This window comes from Trichoplusia ni, chromosome 14 (genome assembly GCF_003590095.1).
Source record: "Trichoplusia ni isolate ovarian cell line Hi5 chromosome 14, tn1, whole genome shotgun sequence".
NCBI classification, from domain to species: Eukaryota; Metazoa; Arthropoda; class Insecta; order Lepidoptera; family Noctuidae; genus Trichoplusia; species Trichoplusia ni.
This window is the reverse complement of record NC_039491.1, coordinates 7,300,028-7,320,775: the sequence shown is the minus strand read 5'-3', so window position 1 is coordinate 7,320,775 and position 20,748 is coordinate 7,300,028. Positions and strand designations below refer to the sequence as shown.

At 34.4% G+C, this 20,748-nt stretch overlaps 1 protein-coding gene across 3 annotated transcripts in view; it reads right to left on the bottom strand.

The window, feature by feature from the left end:
* The window catches only part of LOC113500584 (protein bric-a-brac 1-like), a 42,471-nt gene that overhangs the window by 2,391 nt on the left and 19,332 nt on the right, over positions 1-20,748 (bottom strand). For 2 of the 3 annotated variants that reach the window (XM_026881436.1, XM_026881434.1), the window contains exons 2-6: positions 11,817-11,977; positions 9,946-10,137; positions 9,041-9,707; positions 7,360-7,559; positions 6,755-6,841 (exon numbers count right to left, since the gene is read on the bottom strand). In XM_026881436.1, the coding sequence (XP_026737237.1) occupies positions 6,755-6,841; positions 7,360-7,559; positions 9,041-9,707; positions 9,946-10,137; positions 11,817-11,957 (1,287 nt within the window). In that variant the 5' untranslated portion in view covers positions 11,958-11,977. Of the gene's footprint in view, positions 1-44; positions 5,067-5,181; positions 5,612-6,754; positions 6,842-7,359; positions 7,560-9,040; positions 9,708-9,945; positions 10,138-11,816; positions 11,978-20,748 lie in introns of those variants that run through there. The other variant, XM_026881437.1, reaches the window with a different exon arrangement.

Here is a 20,748-nt window from a genome sequence, read left to right as displayed (position 1 = left end):
GATAGCATCCAAGGTGAGAGCGACGGCGTCAATAAAAGAATAGGTCTGTAATGATTGTAGAGCTTTTATTTGTCAAAATTGTATTTTTACAGCTATGATATGCTTATATTTGTTTCAAAAGTTACAATGATCAACAGCGATGGGTCTCTGTTTAGATTGTTGCAAAATTGACAAAACATTACACCGTCATGATCCTTGATCCGTTCTGATATACTGTAACACTTTTTCAACAAAACTGTACTGCTCTTTGTTACAACATTATGAACTATTAATAATGTTAAGGCAAAACAGATTTTCTCTAATCTAAAATGTCAACAATGTATGTTAAATAAAAGAGCTTAAGGGAAAATAATTATCGTTTCAGTCACTGAAACAATAACTATATTAAGCTCTATAAATAAAGTGGACCTACGTTATTTGAACTTGTGCTGAAAATATGGTTTACCAGCGTAATAAACGCAATTGATTTCATAAAGAACAATCTATGGCCAATAATTTTAACTGCAATGATTACTTTTATTGTCACTACGAAAAACTAAAGCCACTAAAAATCGTATCGTATATTACGCCGGTAAAAATATTAGTCACGAAAGTTTAAATCTAAATAATTTATAATAAACACATTATAATTATTAAAACAAATTGTACCAATATACAATAATTAATACACCTACAGGAACTTAGAAAAATTGCAATATAAGTTCTATATTTAGGTATGCCACTTAAAAAAATGGTAAATTACAATTAACCAGTTCACGCTTCAGCGACATTCTACCTCGATCATGTTTGACGAAACTTAACAATACTATCTAAGACTATTCAACATAATTGTATCGTAATATTGGTCGGGAAATAATAGCACTGGTTGTTGTTAGCATGATAACACCACAAGATTGGAATGCGCTAGCTGCCGAGACGGTCGCGGTCTGGCCGAGTCTGCGAACGTACATACACGTCACACGTAGGACAGAAGAGTGCGCAAGTCACATATCATAACGCAACTTACAATTTTCACCATAAAAATTACAGTTTTTCTCTATCTGCTACATATTCTATGTATAATCCGTGATTTGCAGCCTTTATATAAGTCTTGTATAGGCAAGAGGCACTCTAAATATAAAACTGTGGTCACAATTTATTTATGATAATATAAAAATGAATCTACATCATATCTATTTCAACACATGAAATATTTCGTGCTAGTGTTTTCTTAAAAGTTATCATGCTTTGTAGGTACTTGGAAAAAATACCTACATAAATTTAAAATATAGATGTAATAAAGTTTATCAATATATATATAATATATAATAATATGTATCATTTATTTATTTATTTGTGCTAACGGCGTGTGAACTCTGCAGGGACGTGGCAACAACTGGCAAATGTTAAAATTTGAATAACTGCACTTGGGGGTATTATAATCTATTGTTCATGTACCTACTTTATATTTCACTAACAACATTCACCACATTGCCTATTATATTTACACGTCAATACATAGATATATAATTCTATATGAATATGATTATTTCAATAATAAATATTACCTCTGAAAGTTAGGAAACAAAATAGTACTTTAACTGCATTCTGTATTATTATAAAAACTATTTCGATAAAAACTCGTACAAATTTGTTAATTCTCATTATTAACCATTTATTTATTGCTATTAATTATTTCTGTAAATTGTAAATATTTAATCTTTCTTAAAATAAGAAGAGGAACATTAATCAAGGTTTCAATATTGCTATAAAGTTTGGTAACGTTCGACTTTGACAAAACAAAAACGAGTGCAGCTTTTCAAATAGCAACATTCAAGTGTCTCATTTTTTTATCATTTTTATCAAGTTTTATTTTGATTTCTCAATTCTAGCTCCGGAAAGTAGCGCATCTACCAATCTATTTACTAAAATGCATTTTATATACTGTGTGATTTTAACAATAGACCAACATTATTTTTACTTTCCCACGTTATTTTATTAGTAAATTCGCTAACTTTACACAGGAGTGTTTGGAACAAAACATTTCACATCATTGTTTATATTAATGTTTAAATTTACTTAAAACGAGTAGATGTGGTCAAGTTCTATAAGGAAACAAAACAATATTAAACTGTAACAAGTGAATTTAAACATTATCTGGTACATATCAGCCTACACGTAGACATATAATTACTGGTTTACGGAATGTTCATTATATTGCCAGCAATTTTTCAAATTACTCTGATCAATATAAAACACACATAATCATCAACCATTTTATATAAACAATCACAAATACTTGGAAAACAGGTATTACATTACCACGTGCGACTGGAAGAGCTTCCACTAAGAACACTACCACATCATTAATTCAATAACTATTATTTTAACATTCCATTCAAACAAAATAAACTTAATTCATAAACGTTTTGAAATGCTTCGGTACTCACGGCGATCATACGACAGAATTTAGACATTATACATTAAATAATTTATTATAATATTTATTTATTTACCTAAAATGTATCGGTGGCTTTTGCTAAAAAGTAAACCAAGTTGACATTGGAATAATTTTGGAATGTTAGGCGTTTGCAATCCAAATGTAAGTTATAAATACTTTAGATACAAGAAAAACAAACCGAAAACGAATAGCATACTGGCCTTAATTCCTACACGATGCCTAAACAACTTATAAATATCAATGAGATCTGTTACAGATTTTTTTTCTTAATTTTAATGCTTCTCGTCTCACAATTACAACTACGTTAATGTTTTACTTGAACTTTTCAAACATAATATCAAGTTAACTAATTTAAAATCCGAAATTTTTGTTCGTTCAATTTGTTGAAGCAATGTCCTAATAATTTCCAATTAAAACACAAAATATATTTTTAGCAAACGTTAAGAGGCTGCGTCTCAACAATGTGGCCTAAAACTCTAAATATTTGAAATCACATACTGAGATCGCGACTTGTAACTCCCAGATGTAATACCCTTACAATGTATTAGACATATATCACAGATCTTTTTTCTATATTTACCATAATACTTTCATTTGAGTGAACCCAAAATTATGAACCACTAAACATCTAATTTACAATAAAAGATATTTAAACGCCTACATTCAAAACGAAACATGAATAAAGAATATTTTAATATCCTATTAATATATATTTAAAATAAGTGTAACGTCACCCTTATTTTATCCGTGAAATATTATTTTTTATATTAAAATGATATGTCCCATGACCAAAAGATTATGAAGTGATTAGGTAGTTCAGTCTATCTACAAGGTTATTATGTAAACCATTTAGGTACATTAAGATAATGATATTAATTTCTATAAAGATATTGTATGCTCCAGCCAGAGAGTACCGTGGGCAGATCAATAATTATGTATAAGTAATTTTTTCATTGAACTTACAGACTATATGAGCCAACATCCAATCAGTTCCAAATCAAAGCTTTAATTTTCTCGGTTGTGATGTCGAACTGTGAGTTTGTAATATAGAAACAAATATACTTCTATAAATTCTGAGCCCAAATATAACGGCTATATCTAAAATCGTATTTCAAACAAAATATGGTGGTGTTGAAAAATAATTAATCTTACGATCAATAAAATATCCCTGTATTTGACTCTGTTGAATTTATTGAACACAGCGATTATTGTGATGAGTTTCAAACTCTGGGCACATCCATTATAATATTATGTGATTCTCTGATTGGAATAAAATTATGGAAAAGGGCTTTATACAGACCGAATTATAATCTAAAGTGCAGTGCTTTCCTTTATTAGACGTCGACATCCACAGGGTTTGAAACTTTCGGAATAATCATAAAACAATGTGGTTTTGCAGTATGAAAATAGATAGAAAATTTGATATATACTTATACATACGTACCAAACCTCTTACGCCATACTGGTTTGAGACGTGTCTGTACAGACACGGGTTACACAAGTTTCGAGTGCGGAGCGCGAGCAGGCGCGAGAGGCGCGGCACTCGGACAGAACAGAAACAGCGCTTAAAGCTTTGATTCCCATGATCACATCCACAACCCTCCCCGTGTATACCGAATACAGAACTACCGAAGCGTTTACATTCTAAATTTTCTAAAAATCCGATATTATCAAACTATATGTTATTTACATTTATATGTCATAATATTGCTTTTGAATTACCTCAGGGGAGCGTGCGTCGTTTACTTCGAAATACATAAAATTAGTAGAAATCTCAAATCCCTAACTTCTTAATTGTTACCAACTATGTTGAGTGCAATTTTCGTATGGTCTCTAACAATAATAATTAAAGCACTCTTAATCAATCTTTAATTTTGTTTATAAAATCAACTCTGACAAGATTCTACAATAATAAATATGCAAGTCTCTAAAGATTATGCCAGCTATAAATTAATATGATATTTTACAATTTCTTCATTAATTTCGATTATCAAATATGCAACCAAACTCGACCTCACAAGAAACCTCCTTACAAGCAAACAATCTAACAAGCATTCATTTATCATTTTGATTTAAAAGGAAGTTTATTAAAAGAATTCATACTTCTCTAGCTAACTTTGGCTATGCCTTCTAATGACCCATCGTAGTAATGAGTTTACTTTTATTATAAACTAAAGCAATAAGAAAGCACCTAACGTTCAAAACTTTTAAGAAAATGAAGCAAACAAAACGAAACAACTGAAAAATGTTTAAATAAATTGAAGAAGTATCAACTTTAGTGTGTCAATTATCTATTAGTGAAATATCAAATATTATTCATATCATTCAGATCACAGTTGCGGCGTTTTAATCACATTCTTAACTAATTACAACATATTGTCCTCCATTTGTTCATTCAACTATCACTTCTCGCTCACCATTGACTATTTCCAATAACAGTTAGTATTACTGGGTAATGTATCGCGGGAGACGCCTCACTGGTGCGGGCTCTCCTCCTCGGTGTCCACGGGGCTCGGCGACAGGAACTTGCGCGCGTACTTCGGGTAGTGAGTCTTCTCGTGAGCCTTCAGGATCGTCGACCGCGAGAATGTCTTGCCGCAGAGTCCGCAACGAAAGGGCCGTTCTCCTGGAAATACGAACAAATTACATCATTAGCTTCGTGCTAGTTTTTCTTACACAATTTAAAACTTTATTGAATGGAACGAATTTTGTAAATACGATCGAAATAAAACCTTGCTTACCTGTGTGAACTCTACAGTGGTCCTTCATATGATGCCTTAACTTAAACGCCTTGCCACAGAATTCACACTTAAACGGCCGGTCGCCCGTGTGCACAGGTAAATGTGTTATTAACGATGACACGTCCGGAAAACTCTTGCCACAAAACTTGCATAGCACTACGTTCCCCGGCTCGACCGCCCCTATGTCCAGCTCGATAGGAGATTCTTCCGGGTGCATAGTCATGTACGTGGGATCACTGAACTGGCCTATCATGGGCAAACCGATGGGCCTGCCCAAGATGGCGTCCCGGTACTTCAGCGTGTCAAGCGTGTGCGTGGTCAGTATGTGCCGCGTCAGTTTGCTCTGATGTGGGAAGGCCGCACCGCAGTGTATGCAAGGATAACCCCTCTCCCCTTCGTCAATTCTCCCCCTACCGGACCCATCGTACTCCTGCAACCACAAAAAAGAACATCAACTTCTTTTTTCTTGTTCCATTTGACACGGACCAAACTGTGTGCAATATCGCTACCACTACTTTCTAAATTGAGATGCAGTCTCGGTATATTTTTAATTTCCACTATCTAATTAAGAAGTTGACGCTCATTTTTGCCCAAAAATGTGCAGGAGTGACCCGGGAGCCGGCAACGCGTAATGCCTTGTTGTATAGCAACGCGCACGCGTACTGAATCACAGATTCGTACTAATACGTATGCATGTATATGGCCAAAGATTAAAATAAAAATCTGCCCGAAATATATATCAAACAAAATGAATGGATATAAAAATGATGGCCAACAAAATGAAGGTCAACTTCTTGACAGCAAGGCATAATACTCGATGTTTAAAATAGCGCAGCATATCAAACAAGCATGCGTGTAACAAATTAATTTCCACATAAAACACCAACAACAAAATTATTACAATAGTTCACAAGACTGTTAGTCACTACACTTTGTGCCAGTGCTCTATATTAAGAGCACATTTAAATATTTGTAAATAGATCAAGCGGCCATTCGCAGAACAAGAACCAATATTAATATAGCAAATCATCATGAAAAAGTGATAGGAGAAAAATAAAATTCGGTTGTGGCAATCTGTTTTTCTTTTTGTCGTAGTGAAGGCTGATAATGGCCATTTTCAAAAGTCTTAGTTACATTACAGTAATATAACTGATGTTTTATGATTGTGGAAAAAGTAATGGAACATGCAAAACAACACTGATCTATCGTATATACAGAGACATTTATTACAAGCTATACACACATGCATATTACTAGGTACATCTTTTCTATAAATTGATAAATTTCACAGTTTGGAAAAGTCAAATTGTGATGTTTATCATTACCAACACATTTTGAAGACTCATCAAGTTTAATACAATTATATTATTGAATACTGACAGAGATTTTTAACGAAATTAAGAGAAAGAGAAGCAGATGAACAATCTATTTGTAAAACATTGAATGTATACAATGATTACACATTAATTGCACAAAATATGCAAATAAACAATTAGGCAGAGATTTAAGACTAAAATTACTTCAAATTGTGTTCTACATACATACAAACATCAATATAAAATGTGATACTCACAGATTCATGTTGCATCCTGTATTCCGATGTCTCACCGCCCACTTTGTCATCATTTGGCCTATCCCAGTCTATTTCTTTCTTCAGAGACTGGAACATCATAATAGCAAGTTACATAATTATCATTCAGCAAATTAGTGACAAAACAGCCAAAACACATTAGGTACGAGCTAAGAAAGAGATATTCAAAGTACAAATAGAAGAATCTAATAACATTAATAAAAAAATTGGCATATCCAGGTCAATTTTGAAAGATTTGGAAGGCTAAATTATTATAGGCTAATCATTATGGGAGGTACAAAAGTTTTGATTAAGTATACTGTTAAATTCTATAAGTTGTTAATCTATAGGTTATTTAGGCAGAAGTTCTACACTAATATCATCAGAGCCTATAATTAAAGAACATTAAAATTTCTCCAAACACTAATCTACACTGAAGCACATCAATTGTTGAAAAGGAATGTGTGCAGTAATTGCAATGTATTGTTCATGATTACATTAATGTGTTAAGCTCAAAATAGACACGAAGTTTTTTAGAAACAGATTGTATATAAAACATTTCAAAACTGTTATAACTTGCCTACAGTATAAAAAATATTGTTACTTACAAGTGGCACTTGTTGGACAGGCGGCAGGCCCGAGGGACCTGCAATAGGCTCACTACGAGGGCTAGGCAATGATGCGTGGGAAGGATGGGTCAGTCCTGGGTGCGGTATAGTGTTCAGTACACTCAACCGCGGCTCCACCGGGGAATAGTGGGCGCCCAGCACACTGCTACTGCTGTGGCTGTTGATTGTCATGTTTAATCCTGGAAATAAAACAAAAAAACTATTAGTAATCCATTCTAAAGACATGAAAAATATTGTTAAGTAATTTATCTCCATGTATGCATCCAGTTTATAATAATAGTTACATGGACGTAATACAAATGAGTGTAAGCCATTAAATTAAATACCTTTAATATTTATATTTTTAAACATATCAAGTTATGGATCCCAATAAGAACAGAATTTCTATTTCATATTTTCCCCGATTTAATATTGTAACATGGTCTGCGATTGAAGTACGAACACCCATTTTTAATTTTAAATACACCATTTTCATGAATATAAGAACTATTTTAATATTCTTAAAATCCAAGAAAGTTTTTAACGAGTATTGATTCACAAATTGCGGAGACGTCAAAGTAAAATTTTATCAAAAGTCATAACAAAAAACCTAGCTGGTGCGTTCAAAAGATACTAATCGAGTTTAATCGATTACAACTAAAAGTCGACTATTTTCTACGCAATGGTTTGTATTGCCAATAAAATGTAATACGACATGCTCTTTCTTTCATTCTTGTTTTTTTGAATGATCATAAAACAAATATTGTAAAAACCATTTTCAGTAGAATAAATTTCAATAAAAAATAAATTTATTCACTAGAATGTTCGCTTTCCCTTCTAAAAGTACCAGTACCTTCTAAAACGCAATTATGTTTTTATTCCAATAATAAAGTATTTGCCAAACAACCCGTTTACATTTCAGTGCAATGTAGTGATTTAAAATCTCGTGTGTCGTCACTTACAAACACACTTTTTACTAACAATGAGAAATACGTTTAGGTATAATATTTTTTGGAAATCTACTTGATGGACTAAACATTTATATTATTCTTTTTATATCCTTCGTACCTAGCTGTGTTCTACAAATGAAGAATTTCAATTTGAATCTTTATCGTCTGATTTTTGGTATTATCTATATTTCTTAAAGTGACTAACTTAAACAAATCGATTATCATATTTTGAATTTAATATTTCGAATATGACGTATTATTGTATCAAAATATAAAACAGAACTAACCATGAACTGTCTTGTCCTAAAAGTATTGCCCATCACTAGTTATGAAAGGACCATTGACACTTCTTGACATTGACACAGTCATGAAAATAAGGGTAGTGACCTTAGTAAGACAGTAGGATGCGGTGCGGTGGAAATGATTTTCACCATATTTTGTCAATAGCAGTAAGTGTGCGAATGTATGTGATTACAAGTTGAGTATCTTTTATTCGTTGTTTTATAGTGCTATGAAATGAAAAATACAGCATAATAGGTAGGTGCCCTAGAATTAAAATGTAGCTAATACATGTTTGTAAAAATAAATGTATTATTGGTTATACAACAACAAGACACAAATCTGTCATGTATCCTGTGTCCGTTCTAAGAAGAGTTTATTGACAGATCGTAAAATTGACCAAAATACCATCCTAAAATCGTCAATGCAAATAAATTTAAAAGCAAACGTACCAATTGGTTCATTTTGTGCGCCATTTGATCTAAGTGAGACCGTGTCTTCTTCTGGTGAAGACGATCGCATTGGCTCGTCAGGTGGCTCGTCCTTTGGGATAGGAGGATGTGTGGGCGCCAGTGTCTCTGCTGCAGTCTCAGGCCTAAATCGCCGAACTGACAGCAGTGGGGATATTCGTGGAGGTGAGGCTTCAGGCATTTCTCTTGAATCCCGAGTTTCTCGAGATTCGCGCAACTCTCTTGGGTCCCGAACTTCTCTCAAATCTCGTGGAATATCCCTATTTTCCCGTGACTCTCTGTGCTCCCGCACGTCGCGAGGATCCCTCAAGTCTCGAGGGTCCCTTGTTTCTCTTATATCACGAGGTTCTCTCAGGTCGCGTGGTTCTCTTTGTTCTCTGTGTTCCCTGGACTCTCTCGACTCTCGAGAATCCCTTGTGTGACTTTCTCTTACGTCACGACTATCTTTATTTTCACGGTCACGGCCTTCCCGTGCCTCCTTCAGCTCACGCCTGTCTTCTTTGTCTCGGTGATCCCTGCCGTCCACCTTTTCATGTGATTCTGAACTTTCTCTTGTGTCTTGTGATTGGCACTCTTCCATTGGTTCTGCAACTTTTCTTGTTTCAATGCCAGCCGCACTTAGGGTAGTCATTTCAGCTAGTCCTTTTACCTGAAATTGCAAATAAATAATTATTGTAAATTGTTTTATTAAGAAGTCGAAATCAACATCAAGTAAACTAATTTGTGCTTTGAGATAAGAACTTTTGCAGTTTTGATAGGATCTTATATTTTTTGTGATTTTTAAACTAATCGAGTAGAGCCAAAGTCAAAATGAAAGGTAATCCCAATACACGAGCTGTATTTTTTTTTCTAGTTCATAAAATCGATACGACATAAAGTTTAAATACCTGAAGGCTCTCGGCAGTTTTGAGGAGAGCAGGCAATTGACAATACTGGACGTTGACTTCGCCCTTGTACATGAAGTCGACAAGGGTTCGCAGTTCTTCTAAGCCCACGTCCTTTAGAATCACGATGGGGTGACGCGATGGGTGGTCTACGAACAGCGATCGGAAGTACGATGAACACGCAGACAGCACTACCTGGAAATGTTACAGTAGATTGTCTGTTACTTGTGATTTTATTCGTTGTGAAAGTTTCGCAAGCAGGTATTATCTCTTTACTAGCTTTTCGCCCGCGGCTTCGCCCGCGTCGATGTCGGTTATATCGCGATTCCCAGAGAACTCTTCAAAAGTCCGTGATAAAAACTATCCTATGTTCTTTCTCAAGGTCAACTCCATCTATGTACCAAATTTCATTAAAATCGGTTCAGTGGTTAAGACGTGAAAGCGTAACAGATAGATAGACAGACAGACAGACAGACAGAGTTACATTCGCATTTATAATATTAGTAGGGATTATTGTTTCTATCTTAGTCGTGATTGTCCTTCTGTAGGGCAAAAGCCTTACCTTTGCTTTCTCGGATTTAACTTCTTTTAACAATTTGACTAGAGTATTGAGGAAATATGGCAAATATGTGACAGGTACTATTAATTAATGTCCCATCTAGGATGCTCTTAATTTGTCGACAGTAATCAAGTTCTCGCTTATTTTTTTATGAGCTGCATTTCTATCTCAATTCACAGAAATCGGTTGAGCCAAAGATGAATTTCCTCGTATTTTCTTGTTCCTGGCGATTTATAGATACTTAAGTCAAAAGGAATTGAATGTATAATTTCATCGTCAGTAATTGCTTTTGTTTTAAGAATTCTGATACACTGTTTCAGGATTTTAATAGCTGAGCTTAAGTGATCGAGGTAAACTAACAAGTTAATAAACGCCGGCTGATAAAATTATAAATTAATAGAAATTATCGTAAAATTAAATGACATTAAGACATTAAAAACAGGTAGAAATCAATAGTTTGAAAATCCTTAATTATATATAAGGAACCGTATTTTTAAAAGTGTACTGTAGTTTAAAAAGTGCCGAATGCGTGCAATGCAATAAAATGAGGCATAACTAGAAGATATACCTACACGTGTCAGAATAAAATATGTCACATCTCACCTACAAAACGAAAGTCATTAAACTTATAAGGAATCAGCATCGTTCAATGCCAAGTGCAATGCACGATTCGTGGCGGAATAGTCGGCGAACAAACGCAGTATACGGTGCTATAAATTAAATGTTTAATGCTTTGATAATCAGAGATAATAACTTTCGAATATCACGGTTTCGCTTAGCTTCAAACGTAAGTCCGCCACGCGTAGTACAGATCACTGCCGTAGCAGTGGCTACGCCATCCCCACCACTGCGCTTGCGCATTTCGAATGACACTTTGGATAAGTGTCGAAGGATTATAAAATGTATGTTTGGTATATTACTCATAATTTCTCGAAGGTGTATATTGTGATTTATGAATAATATTTTAAAGATTGGCATTTTTTCTATTGGCACTCATAGTCAAATTCTCTATCTACCTTAATCATTTATTTTGCAATATTAAGTACCTGAATCATAAAGCATAAACAATAATTGAAAATCGTAAATTTAAAAAAAAGATTAAGTGTCAGGAGTTGTAATAAACAACTTAGCACACACATGAATTGCTTAAATCCCGTATTTGTCGATCTTAAAATTAAACAAAAAATGACGAAAGACAAGTTGCTGATTTGATTTGAAGAAAAATTAAAAGATAATCTAATTAAGTTTAATTTTAATTTTAAACTATTATAATAGTTTAAAATAATATAGGGAAGAATTAGGTGATCACGTTTACCTTGTGAGCCCTAATGGATGCACCTTCGGAGCAGGCTAGCGTGACGTCGACCAGGCTCTCGTCGTGTAGCAACTGGCTGAAAACTCCCAGCAGGTTGCTCTGATGATTGTTCCACCTTAGGCAATAGTGCTCACTTCCCATGTCTGAGCTAGCTCCCGCCGCTGTTGAACACAAATAATTAAACTTTAACGATTAATTCGCTCTATCCTCTTATAATTGCTGCATCGAATGTTTTATCATATTTTTTTGTTGTTTTTCGGTTTTATGTTGCTAAGTTTTCAACTAAAAGACAGGCCTTAGCAAACCCTTAGCAAGACAGGAGGCGACACAAAATATTTTACTTCATTCTTAATTCTCTATGACGACTTATAATAAAGACGAAACAGTACGGTTAAAACCAACCTCCTTTAACAGGTACCTACTTATAATATTGGAAAAACTGCACGCGCGTTGGATATCAACACTTTCCTTTCCTAAGATAACTATCAAAACGCATTTTATTTACGTCTATACGACCACCGCTTGTTAGAAATCATAAAAAAAAGACTTCTTACATGCAAATTTGCATTTCGATGTTTACAAAAATTATATTATAAATAATATATTTTGAAAGCAATAATGATTGACAGGTGAAGCATTCATATAAGCGAGGTTATCCTTCTTTGACCCGAAGTGTTGAATGTCGAAATAATGCTAATTTTAATTGACATGACATTTCTAGTGCCGAGAATAAAATAATTATACGCCTACGTGGCTAAGCCGAAATGTAGGTAAAATATTTATAATGACCTAACAATTTCGTGGTTTTCTGGTTCGTTCTTATCCAATTAGCAGCGTGTGTTGATATGCTCTTTTGCCATATTTGCGCATGCAATTTTATGATAGGGAAATTATTTTAAACCTATTTTATACCAAAATCATGATGTGACTATTATTATTACAATATAGTGTCAAAAGTTTAGATAGATTACCAAAATAGGTTAATTGTCGTGACGTTTTTTTTTTTTAAAAAATGCACTCCTCCCACTTACATGTAATAAATTCAAAAAACAAATATAAAATCCCGTCCAAGTTAAACTTATCACATATCCGCTTAAAAAATAAATATTTATATTTAACTTGCTATCACAGTTAGGTGAAACGTCAGGTATACTTCAGATAACAGAAAAGTCTATAAACAAAACAAATTAAAATATAATTGCGAAAAATAAATTGGTGATCATCATAAACAGTATATTCGTTTTCAAACTGGACGTCTGTTTCCTCAGACTATCTTTATTAGCGATTGAAGTGATGTAAGTGTGCCTGAGTTGGTTACAGAAACATCGTTTATGAATAGGTTTACACTACATTGTCGAGAAGTATCGTCACTCATCTAAACCAACCTATCACCCGGTGTTACATAAATGGGCTTAATTTGCAAAGAATCCTCAGTTATCCTGACGATAAATGCTCTTAATATAACTCCCAATGTTTAGATACGAGAGGAGTTATCTTACACGTGTATTATGCGAGTGTGACAGACTTAGGCGTTATCAATTTTGAGGCCTATTTTCTACACGAGTCACGAATCTATATTTATTTATCGGTTATTAACGCTGGCGATACTGTGTACCTCAACAACTAAATGTTATATCATTCACCAACGGCTATATATATACAATAGGTATTGTGTCTAGGCATAGTACTAATTTATATGGGAAGATAAACGGTTTTAGTCTGCGACCTCGGAAACATCATAGAATTAAATAAATTATTTTGTTCACTACATAGGTTCCCATACATACATGCCCGGGTGTAGTAGCTATGCGCAAAAACTCGGCAGACGATAACATAAATAAAGTTGATGTAATCGATGTATGCGAAGTCCTTATAGGCTAAGCTTATTTACCAATTAAATAAACAGCCTGTGAGAACTCCTTGCGAAAATATAAAAACTCAGATAATGGATTCTTTGAATTTTATGGAAGGTGATGATATAATGTCCTGAAAGTTTATAGGCAATGCAGTATTACCAGGAAGTAAAAGATTACATCCTGCGTTTGTGCCAAGAATTAAACCTAATGCACCGCCGCAGATGATTTAGAATCAAATTTTGTGACGCATCCGTAGTTAATTACAACATTTACCTACAGCACGTCCAGCCTCCGGAACACTTAGATTTGCTAAGTACAAAACGCCACTTGTATATTATTTTTTATTCTGTGATTACCGCTTCGCGCCTACATGCGCGAAGATAAATATAGTTGCGAGTGTACCTAGTATTTAAACGTAGGTGTTGTGCGCACACGCGTGCGGCCGCGACGCAGTCAAGATCAAGGGCGCACGATTGCGCAAGAGTTGGCGGTCGCACCGCACTGCATCTCGGTGTGATGTCATCGGTCCGTCTGTGGCCCCCCACTCCTCACTTCTCGCATCACACGCTCGTTGTAAAGGCCGCGGACGCGGAACATTCTATTTTTAATTTTTGACCGTACGCTTTGTGTTTAGGTCTTATTTTCCAAAAGGCCTTTGGATCCTTTTCCCGTTGATCAGGTGATCGAATGCTTTTATGAGGTTCCTTATGTAATTTCTACGAAATGACGAGTATAAACTCGTGTTTTATAAAAGTGCCTAGATTAAGTTAATTAACATGTAAGTTTAACGTAGTTTTAATACACATAATTTTATTATTATAGCTAAAAATTGTGTAATTGGTATGTTTCTGTCTTTTATTACGATGACGGGTAATTATGCTATTACTTTAGTTGACAACGAATTTATCAAAATGTTAAACATAGGCACTCAATTTATCAAACCACTTGATATGCACGGCTCTACAATCTTGTATTGTGACCTTCCTGAAATACACTTGATAAAAATGCAATATATTATTATATTAACACGCTGCAAGCCTTTTGATGTTATCTTCCATAGATACAATCGCTTAATGACAGGATTTCTTACATTTCATCTACAATTTATATAATAGAAGTAACTGGAAATGTTACCTACAACGAATGCTATGCTGCATTGGCCTAATAATAAACTATTACATCTGCTTTTGAATGAACTTTTATCGAAACGAATGTTTTCTCACTTAGCAGCCTGTAGTAGTGCACCTGTTTCTATAACACGTACTAGTAATTAGGTATCGACCAATGATCATATATTTATATCAGTAATTGGTTTCTGTAGCTATGCTAGAGTCAACAAGAAGGAGAAGTATTTGGCAATAACTATCGCTTAGGGCATATCATAACTTATTGTGCTTTGCTGCAAACGAGATGTTATGTTTTTATGGATACGTAATGTAGATAATAAATTATTTTTCATAATATAAAAATTGGGGAACAATTACGTAAAAAATAAACAATTGAATTAAACAAGAGAGCATTATCAAGGCCACAGCTGGCGCTGAGACTAAACAAAAACTGCAGAGAACTATAAGTATTTACATCACAAACATTCAATAGACCACAATGCGATTTTCACTGATACAATACTTATTAATTTCAAAGTAAAATTAACTAGGAAGTGGGATTACAGAAACGATTTAGCTCAAATAATAGGTACTAGCACACACATTCGCAAAACTAGTAGGCGACGTAGGTATAGCTATGAACGACCTTCACTGCACAATAGTCTAGCTAGCTAACATGTTTAAAGGAGTGGACACACGGACGGACGACATTGTATTTTATGTATGCGTATATGTCCCGAGTGTAGGCACAATTATCTCATTAAACCGAGCTCTACGCAATACGAACTGCAATTGTATGATGTTGACGGAGTAAATACAATACAGATATTAGGAGACGAGGAAATCTGTGCAATATTGTGTGTATAACCAACCATTTTTTTATATAATGTATTATAGCTCATAACGTGACGACTCTATCTTTTTTTTTGCAGAACAGCAATCAGAAAACTGAAGCCTAATTGCAAGATAGTGTGTTTCATAAATAGATTTTTATGTATTACGCATTGCAGTATAGATACGCTATAGTTGTTAGGATATCTACTCTACCCCACACATCGACAATAATACATATTTATCTCTTTAGCCAATTGACAGTTACACACTCGTTAAATGTAATAAAAAACGTTTCGTAGTATAGAAATTACATCTTCATGCATTTGATTGACATTAATGTAATTTTGTGTTATGTGTGTGCTAAATTAGATTTTTTTTTGTTTTCCTTCGGAACTTTTTATTTTTAATTCATTATTCTGTTCACTTTATTATTTCTTAAGTAAATGTTTAAAAAGGTTACCAGTATTTCAAATACAATGACTATCTGACCTGGGTCAAACAGGTACTTATTATTTAGTGATAGCAAATCAGTAGATAAGATTGCTAAGAATTAAATGGATTTGACGTATGTCGAAGTTCAATAGCCAAGGCCAAGTGCCTGTTTTCTGTTTTGGAGACAGATATGGTCTTCTAATATAAATTAGATTGTCATGTATCTTTCCGATTTATTTTTATGTATTGTGCCAGACGACTTGTGACTACACATATAGCGCGCTTTATCACTTCCAGAATTGTAAGAATCTTACTTCATGAATCGCATGGATATTTTATTGCCCTTTTAAAAAATTGTTCAACATGCATTTGTTTTATTCCTTTAAGGGCTGATTTTTCCATCATCAGTTAACTTCTATCTGAGGAATAAATATAGCCCTTTGACATATTTTCTATGCAAAAGCTGTCAAAACGTCAAACATATCCGTCGAATAAAAGTTATCTGACGATTGAAAAATCGGCCCTAAGTCAAATATCCTAAACATATAATTATTGGAATCTTGGCTTAGAAAGTAGAGACTCATAATAAATTTCATCTTATAGAATTTAATACCTATTTGAAATCACTTATAATGTCAAAATAATATCACTTCTATTGCAGTAATAGTTTAGAAATTAATCTTGTCGTAAATTAGGTTTAAACTGACGTTAAGTTAAGATTTTATTAAATATATAAAATATTGCAGATTAAATATAACGATATTTTTTAAGAAAAAATAAATATACGTATGGCTTAACGTTTTTAGGCTTGTCACAACAATTAAAAAAATATTTGTCTTAACCAATCAATAATAATTTGTAATTAAAATTCCTGTTTTTCAGTTTTTAAGTTATCACAGTCAGAATTTTCTTCTGGACCATAACTCTTTATAATATCTCTTTTATCCACAAAGACGTATGGACTTACATCTTATTTTATAAATGATTGATAAAACAGACATGGTCCGGAAACTTCTACTCGTAGATTACAGACGTATCACCATCGTAATCGCAGACCTAAAAGGGAGGAGAGCTAAAGGATTTTACGAGGCAAATCATACAAATTCAGCTGCATAAAGAGAAAAAATTTCTTCTTTAGCTGGTTAGTGTAATAAAATCTATCATCTTCAGCGTCTAATATCCAAATATTTTAGTTGGGGAAGATAGAGGGCACACTACACAGTGTAGATCGACGACTCTCTTACTCTCTACAACTACTACACTAGGTAGGGGAGGCGGTGGCTTTTAGATGTCGGTAGGCGTTCTGTCTCCATCACTGCATCATCGGTACATTTTCATCTGCAGCTTTCAATCTCCAAATAATATTTGGGCTAGGTCGACTGCTCTCTTACTCTCCACCATATACCAATATACAATAGGTAGAGACGTGGTGAGATATTTGTAGGCGTTCTGTCTCCATCACTGCATCATCTGCACATTTAGTCTTAGTTATATATCCATCATAGATCGCACACGTCATCCCAATCATTAAACAAAGACAATATTAGTTGTTCCGCTATTGTACCCTTGGCTTAACGATGCAGTTCGCTTGAGCTGTCCTATGCTAATTTAATGGTACATTAGGTGTATTTCACACATGTATGTTACTTCATTTATAGTTTTATATTTTAGCTTCATTTGTCTGTCACTAGGGACCGCCATATTTTTTTGTAGGCCCGATAGTATTTAATAGATTATTTATTTGTGTTTGCAGGCGATTATCCTAGATTAGTGGCACTATTACTAGCCTTAATATTGATGGCACTAACACAAGTGACTAGCCTTGGTTACGTGACTAATTTATTGTCATGTCATTTACATATGTTTAAGCAATATAGCATCGGTAATTAAAAAAAAACTTCCTCACTAAAAACTCTAATTTATTTTTAATCCTCGTGTCGTGGGGAGTGTGTGCCCTACGCGTGGATCGAAGCCGCGACACGTCGCGCTCAGTATGTTTGGCGTGATGACCTCAACCACTCGGTTATCCGTGCAGTTGATTGTTAGACATAGAGCTCCCGTATGCAAGTGTTGTAAGCTTACAAAAAAGGTAAGAAAACGAGACCAGAGTGCTTTTGAACACGTCAAAGTAATATTATTGTAGTTAAGAAAGAGAGGCGTTGCTCTACATGTAGGTAGAGCAGCACTAATGTTAGGAACTCTATGAAACAATATGATATGAAGTAAAAATTATATTGAACAGTTACATAAAATGATATTTTAGGAAATCATATTAAACTAGATTTTTAACATCAAAATGGATTTAGAAATAAAAATATATTATAAGTAAAATACTATAAGTCTACTTGACACCTGTTTTGAGATTAATTAAAAAAGTATTACATGCCCAGTTCGAATGATATCAGCACGATGTAGAATAACAATTTTTTTTTCACAAAAATGATATACGGACTATTTAATTTCAGCTACAGGCATTTGTTACTGAGGTTATGATGTAACTATGGGTCGCTTTAAAAATCGAACAACTAGAACCTAATCAAACAGTCACCGTTTCCGCTATTCATATGTAAATACTAATAAAACATTTTCTATTTTTGTTCTGTTCTAATCAATAGGCTGACGTCACGATGTCCTGAAACTGCAACGTGTGGCAGTGGCCTTATATAACACGCGCGGATCGCCGGACGCTGCGTGGGGATCAAGGTCGAGCGAAATAACGCATACGCCCGTTGCACGCCGACTCGACGCCCGACCACGGCCGCCAGTAAAGCCGGGGCCGTACTGATACCGCTACTGCGACGCGACGGCGAATTCGTCACAAAAACTTATACAAATGTATGACGGTAGCCTCACCGCAGAGACGAAGAGCGATTTTTATTTATTCATCGCTTCGCTATCGCCAGTGTAACCCCGGCCTTACTACGAGCGCCGCGCGACGTCGCCCGAACACACCGTGTGACTAGCGAAGTAGCGACAACGCATTGACATCCGGTCTCGCCTAAATCTATAATACCTAAACGGTACGCTAGATGTTCACACATCACTAAATAACGATATCGTGTGTATGTGTGCGTCTGTTCTCCCCAAAGCCAGTTAGTTTGGTTTGCTACCATTTTTTTTGTGCGTCTGATGATCCTTATTGCTGTAGACTATGTAATAGCTTTAAAAGATTTTGGTGTTTCACGATACCGGTTGGAAAAATCATTAAACTGTACCTATCTAGTCAAATCTCGTGCCTTGCAGTTAGCTTTCCCATATTACCGACGATTTTTCATATAAAGTGATTTAAAACACAGAAATGAAACTGCGTAAGCGCATGCATGCTAATGATTACGAAAAATATTTTTCCTCATTGATAAGTTAGTCTAAAAATAATTTAATTTGCCTAGAAACTATAACAAGGAAGTCTAAAATGAAAGCTCTCGGAATACAACAATTTCTAATTAATATTAATTCATATAATATCAGGTTTTAGAATTGCATTTCCGCTGCGCCTTAATTCACATTATTATTCAGTCATACGAGAAGCATAATCTTAAATGTCATTCGAGTGAACTTTCAATATGTTTACTTTCACAGACGGGAGCTAGATCATTGATTGTAAAGTTCATATTCATATTATAAATGGTTGTCACTTCTCTAGAGTTTTCTCTTACACAAGTTTCAGTGAAATATTATAGAGACATCCATTTGAAATAATAGATGAAAAGCCATTAGATAAGTCTTCGATCTTCATGATCCATACATTGAACGGCATTAGCCGCTGAATTTGTTCCCAATCAATTAAAATTGGGTTAGTACAGACAGAATCATGCAATTAGATTACCAAATGTCTAAGAAAAAGTTAAATTTCCATTCTTTGAGGCGCGCAAACCTAAAAGCCATATAACCTAAATAAAAATGATCTATTTATGACAAAATTAGAAGATCATTTTAACATGACTCTACCAGACTTCATATAACCAAGCCTTAGAATTCCTAGGCATTGTTTAACCCGAGAAGGCATTCACCAATAAGTGAGCGAATCGTCATAATAACTATACAAAATTGGACCATAACTGACGCGGACTTCATAAGTGAGTAATAGCTTGCTCTTTAACGAGTACATTTAGAATCATAGGCTGTATAGTCGTTATGGAAAAACGCTTAGAACTTATTGGAATAGGATGGGGATAAGACAAATCATAAAATAATATATAACTGGAGAAAGATCAGTGGCAATTAGGAAATCAATCGTTTTTTTTTTTGTTTATATAAGCGGGACTACCTTCTTACTCCTTGGAGGCAGTGGGTGGTAGTTTCCGGCTTACCAAGAACTAACTAAATCTGAACTGCTGTGCAACGTTCACCCGGTTATGCGGTGCGTGGCAATTTATCACGCCCTGTATTAGTCCCTTATTATCCTGATTATTTTATACGTTTTCCTCTGCAAAAATAAATAACTCAAATAAGATGGTAGTTTAAAAACACTAAGACAAGTTTGACGACAGAGTCTTCATGATAGCACAGAAAAGAATATCAAAATATCAGGACAAATGCTGATTTCTTAAGAAGTATTAAGTATCATCTTATGTTACATTATTATGTAGTATTTTTATGAAGTAAGTCTCTTATAAGCTTTTTAGTTCATTAATTATTAGGCACTGAACTGCAAAGAAGAAAACTTCCAAGGATGGAAAACTTAACTTTAACTAAGTTAGCTTA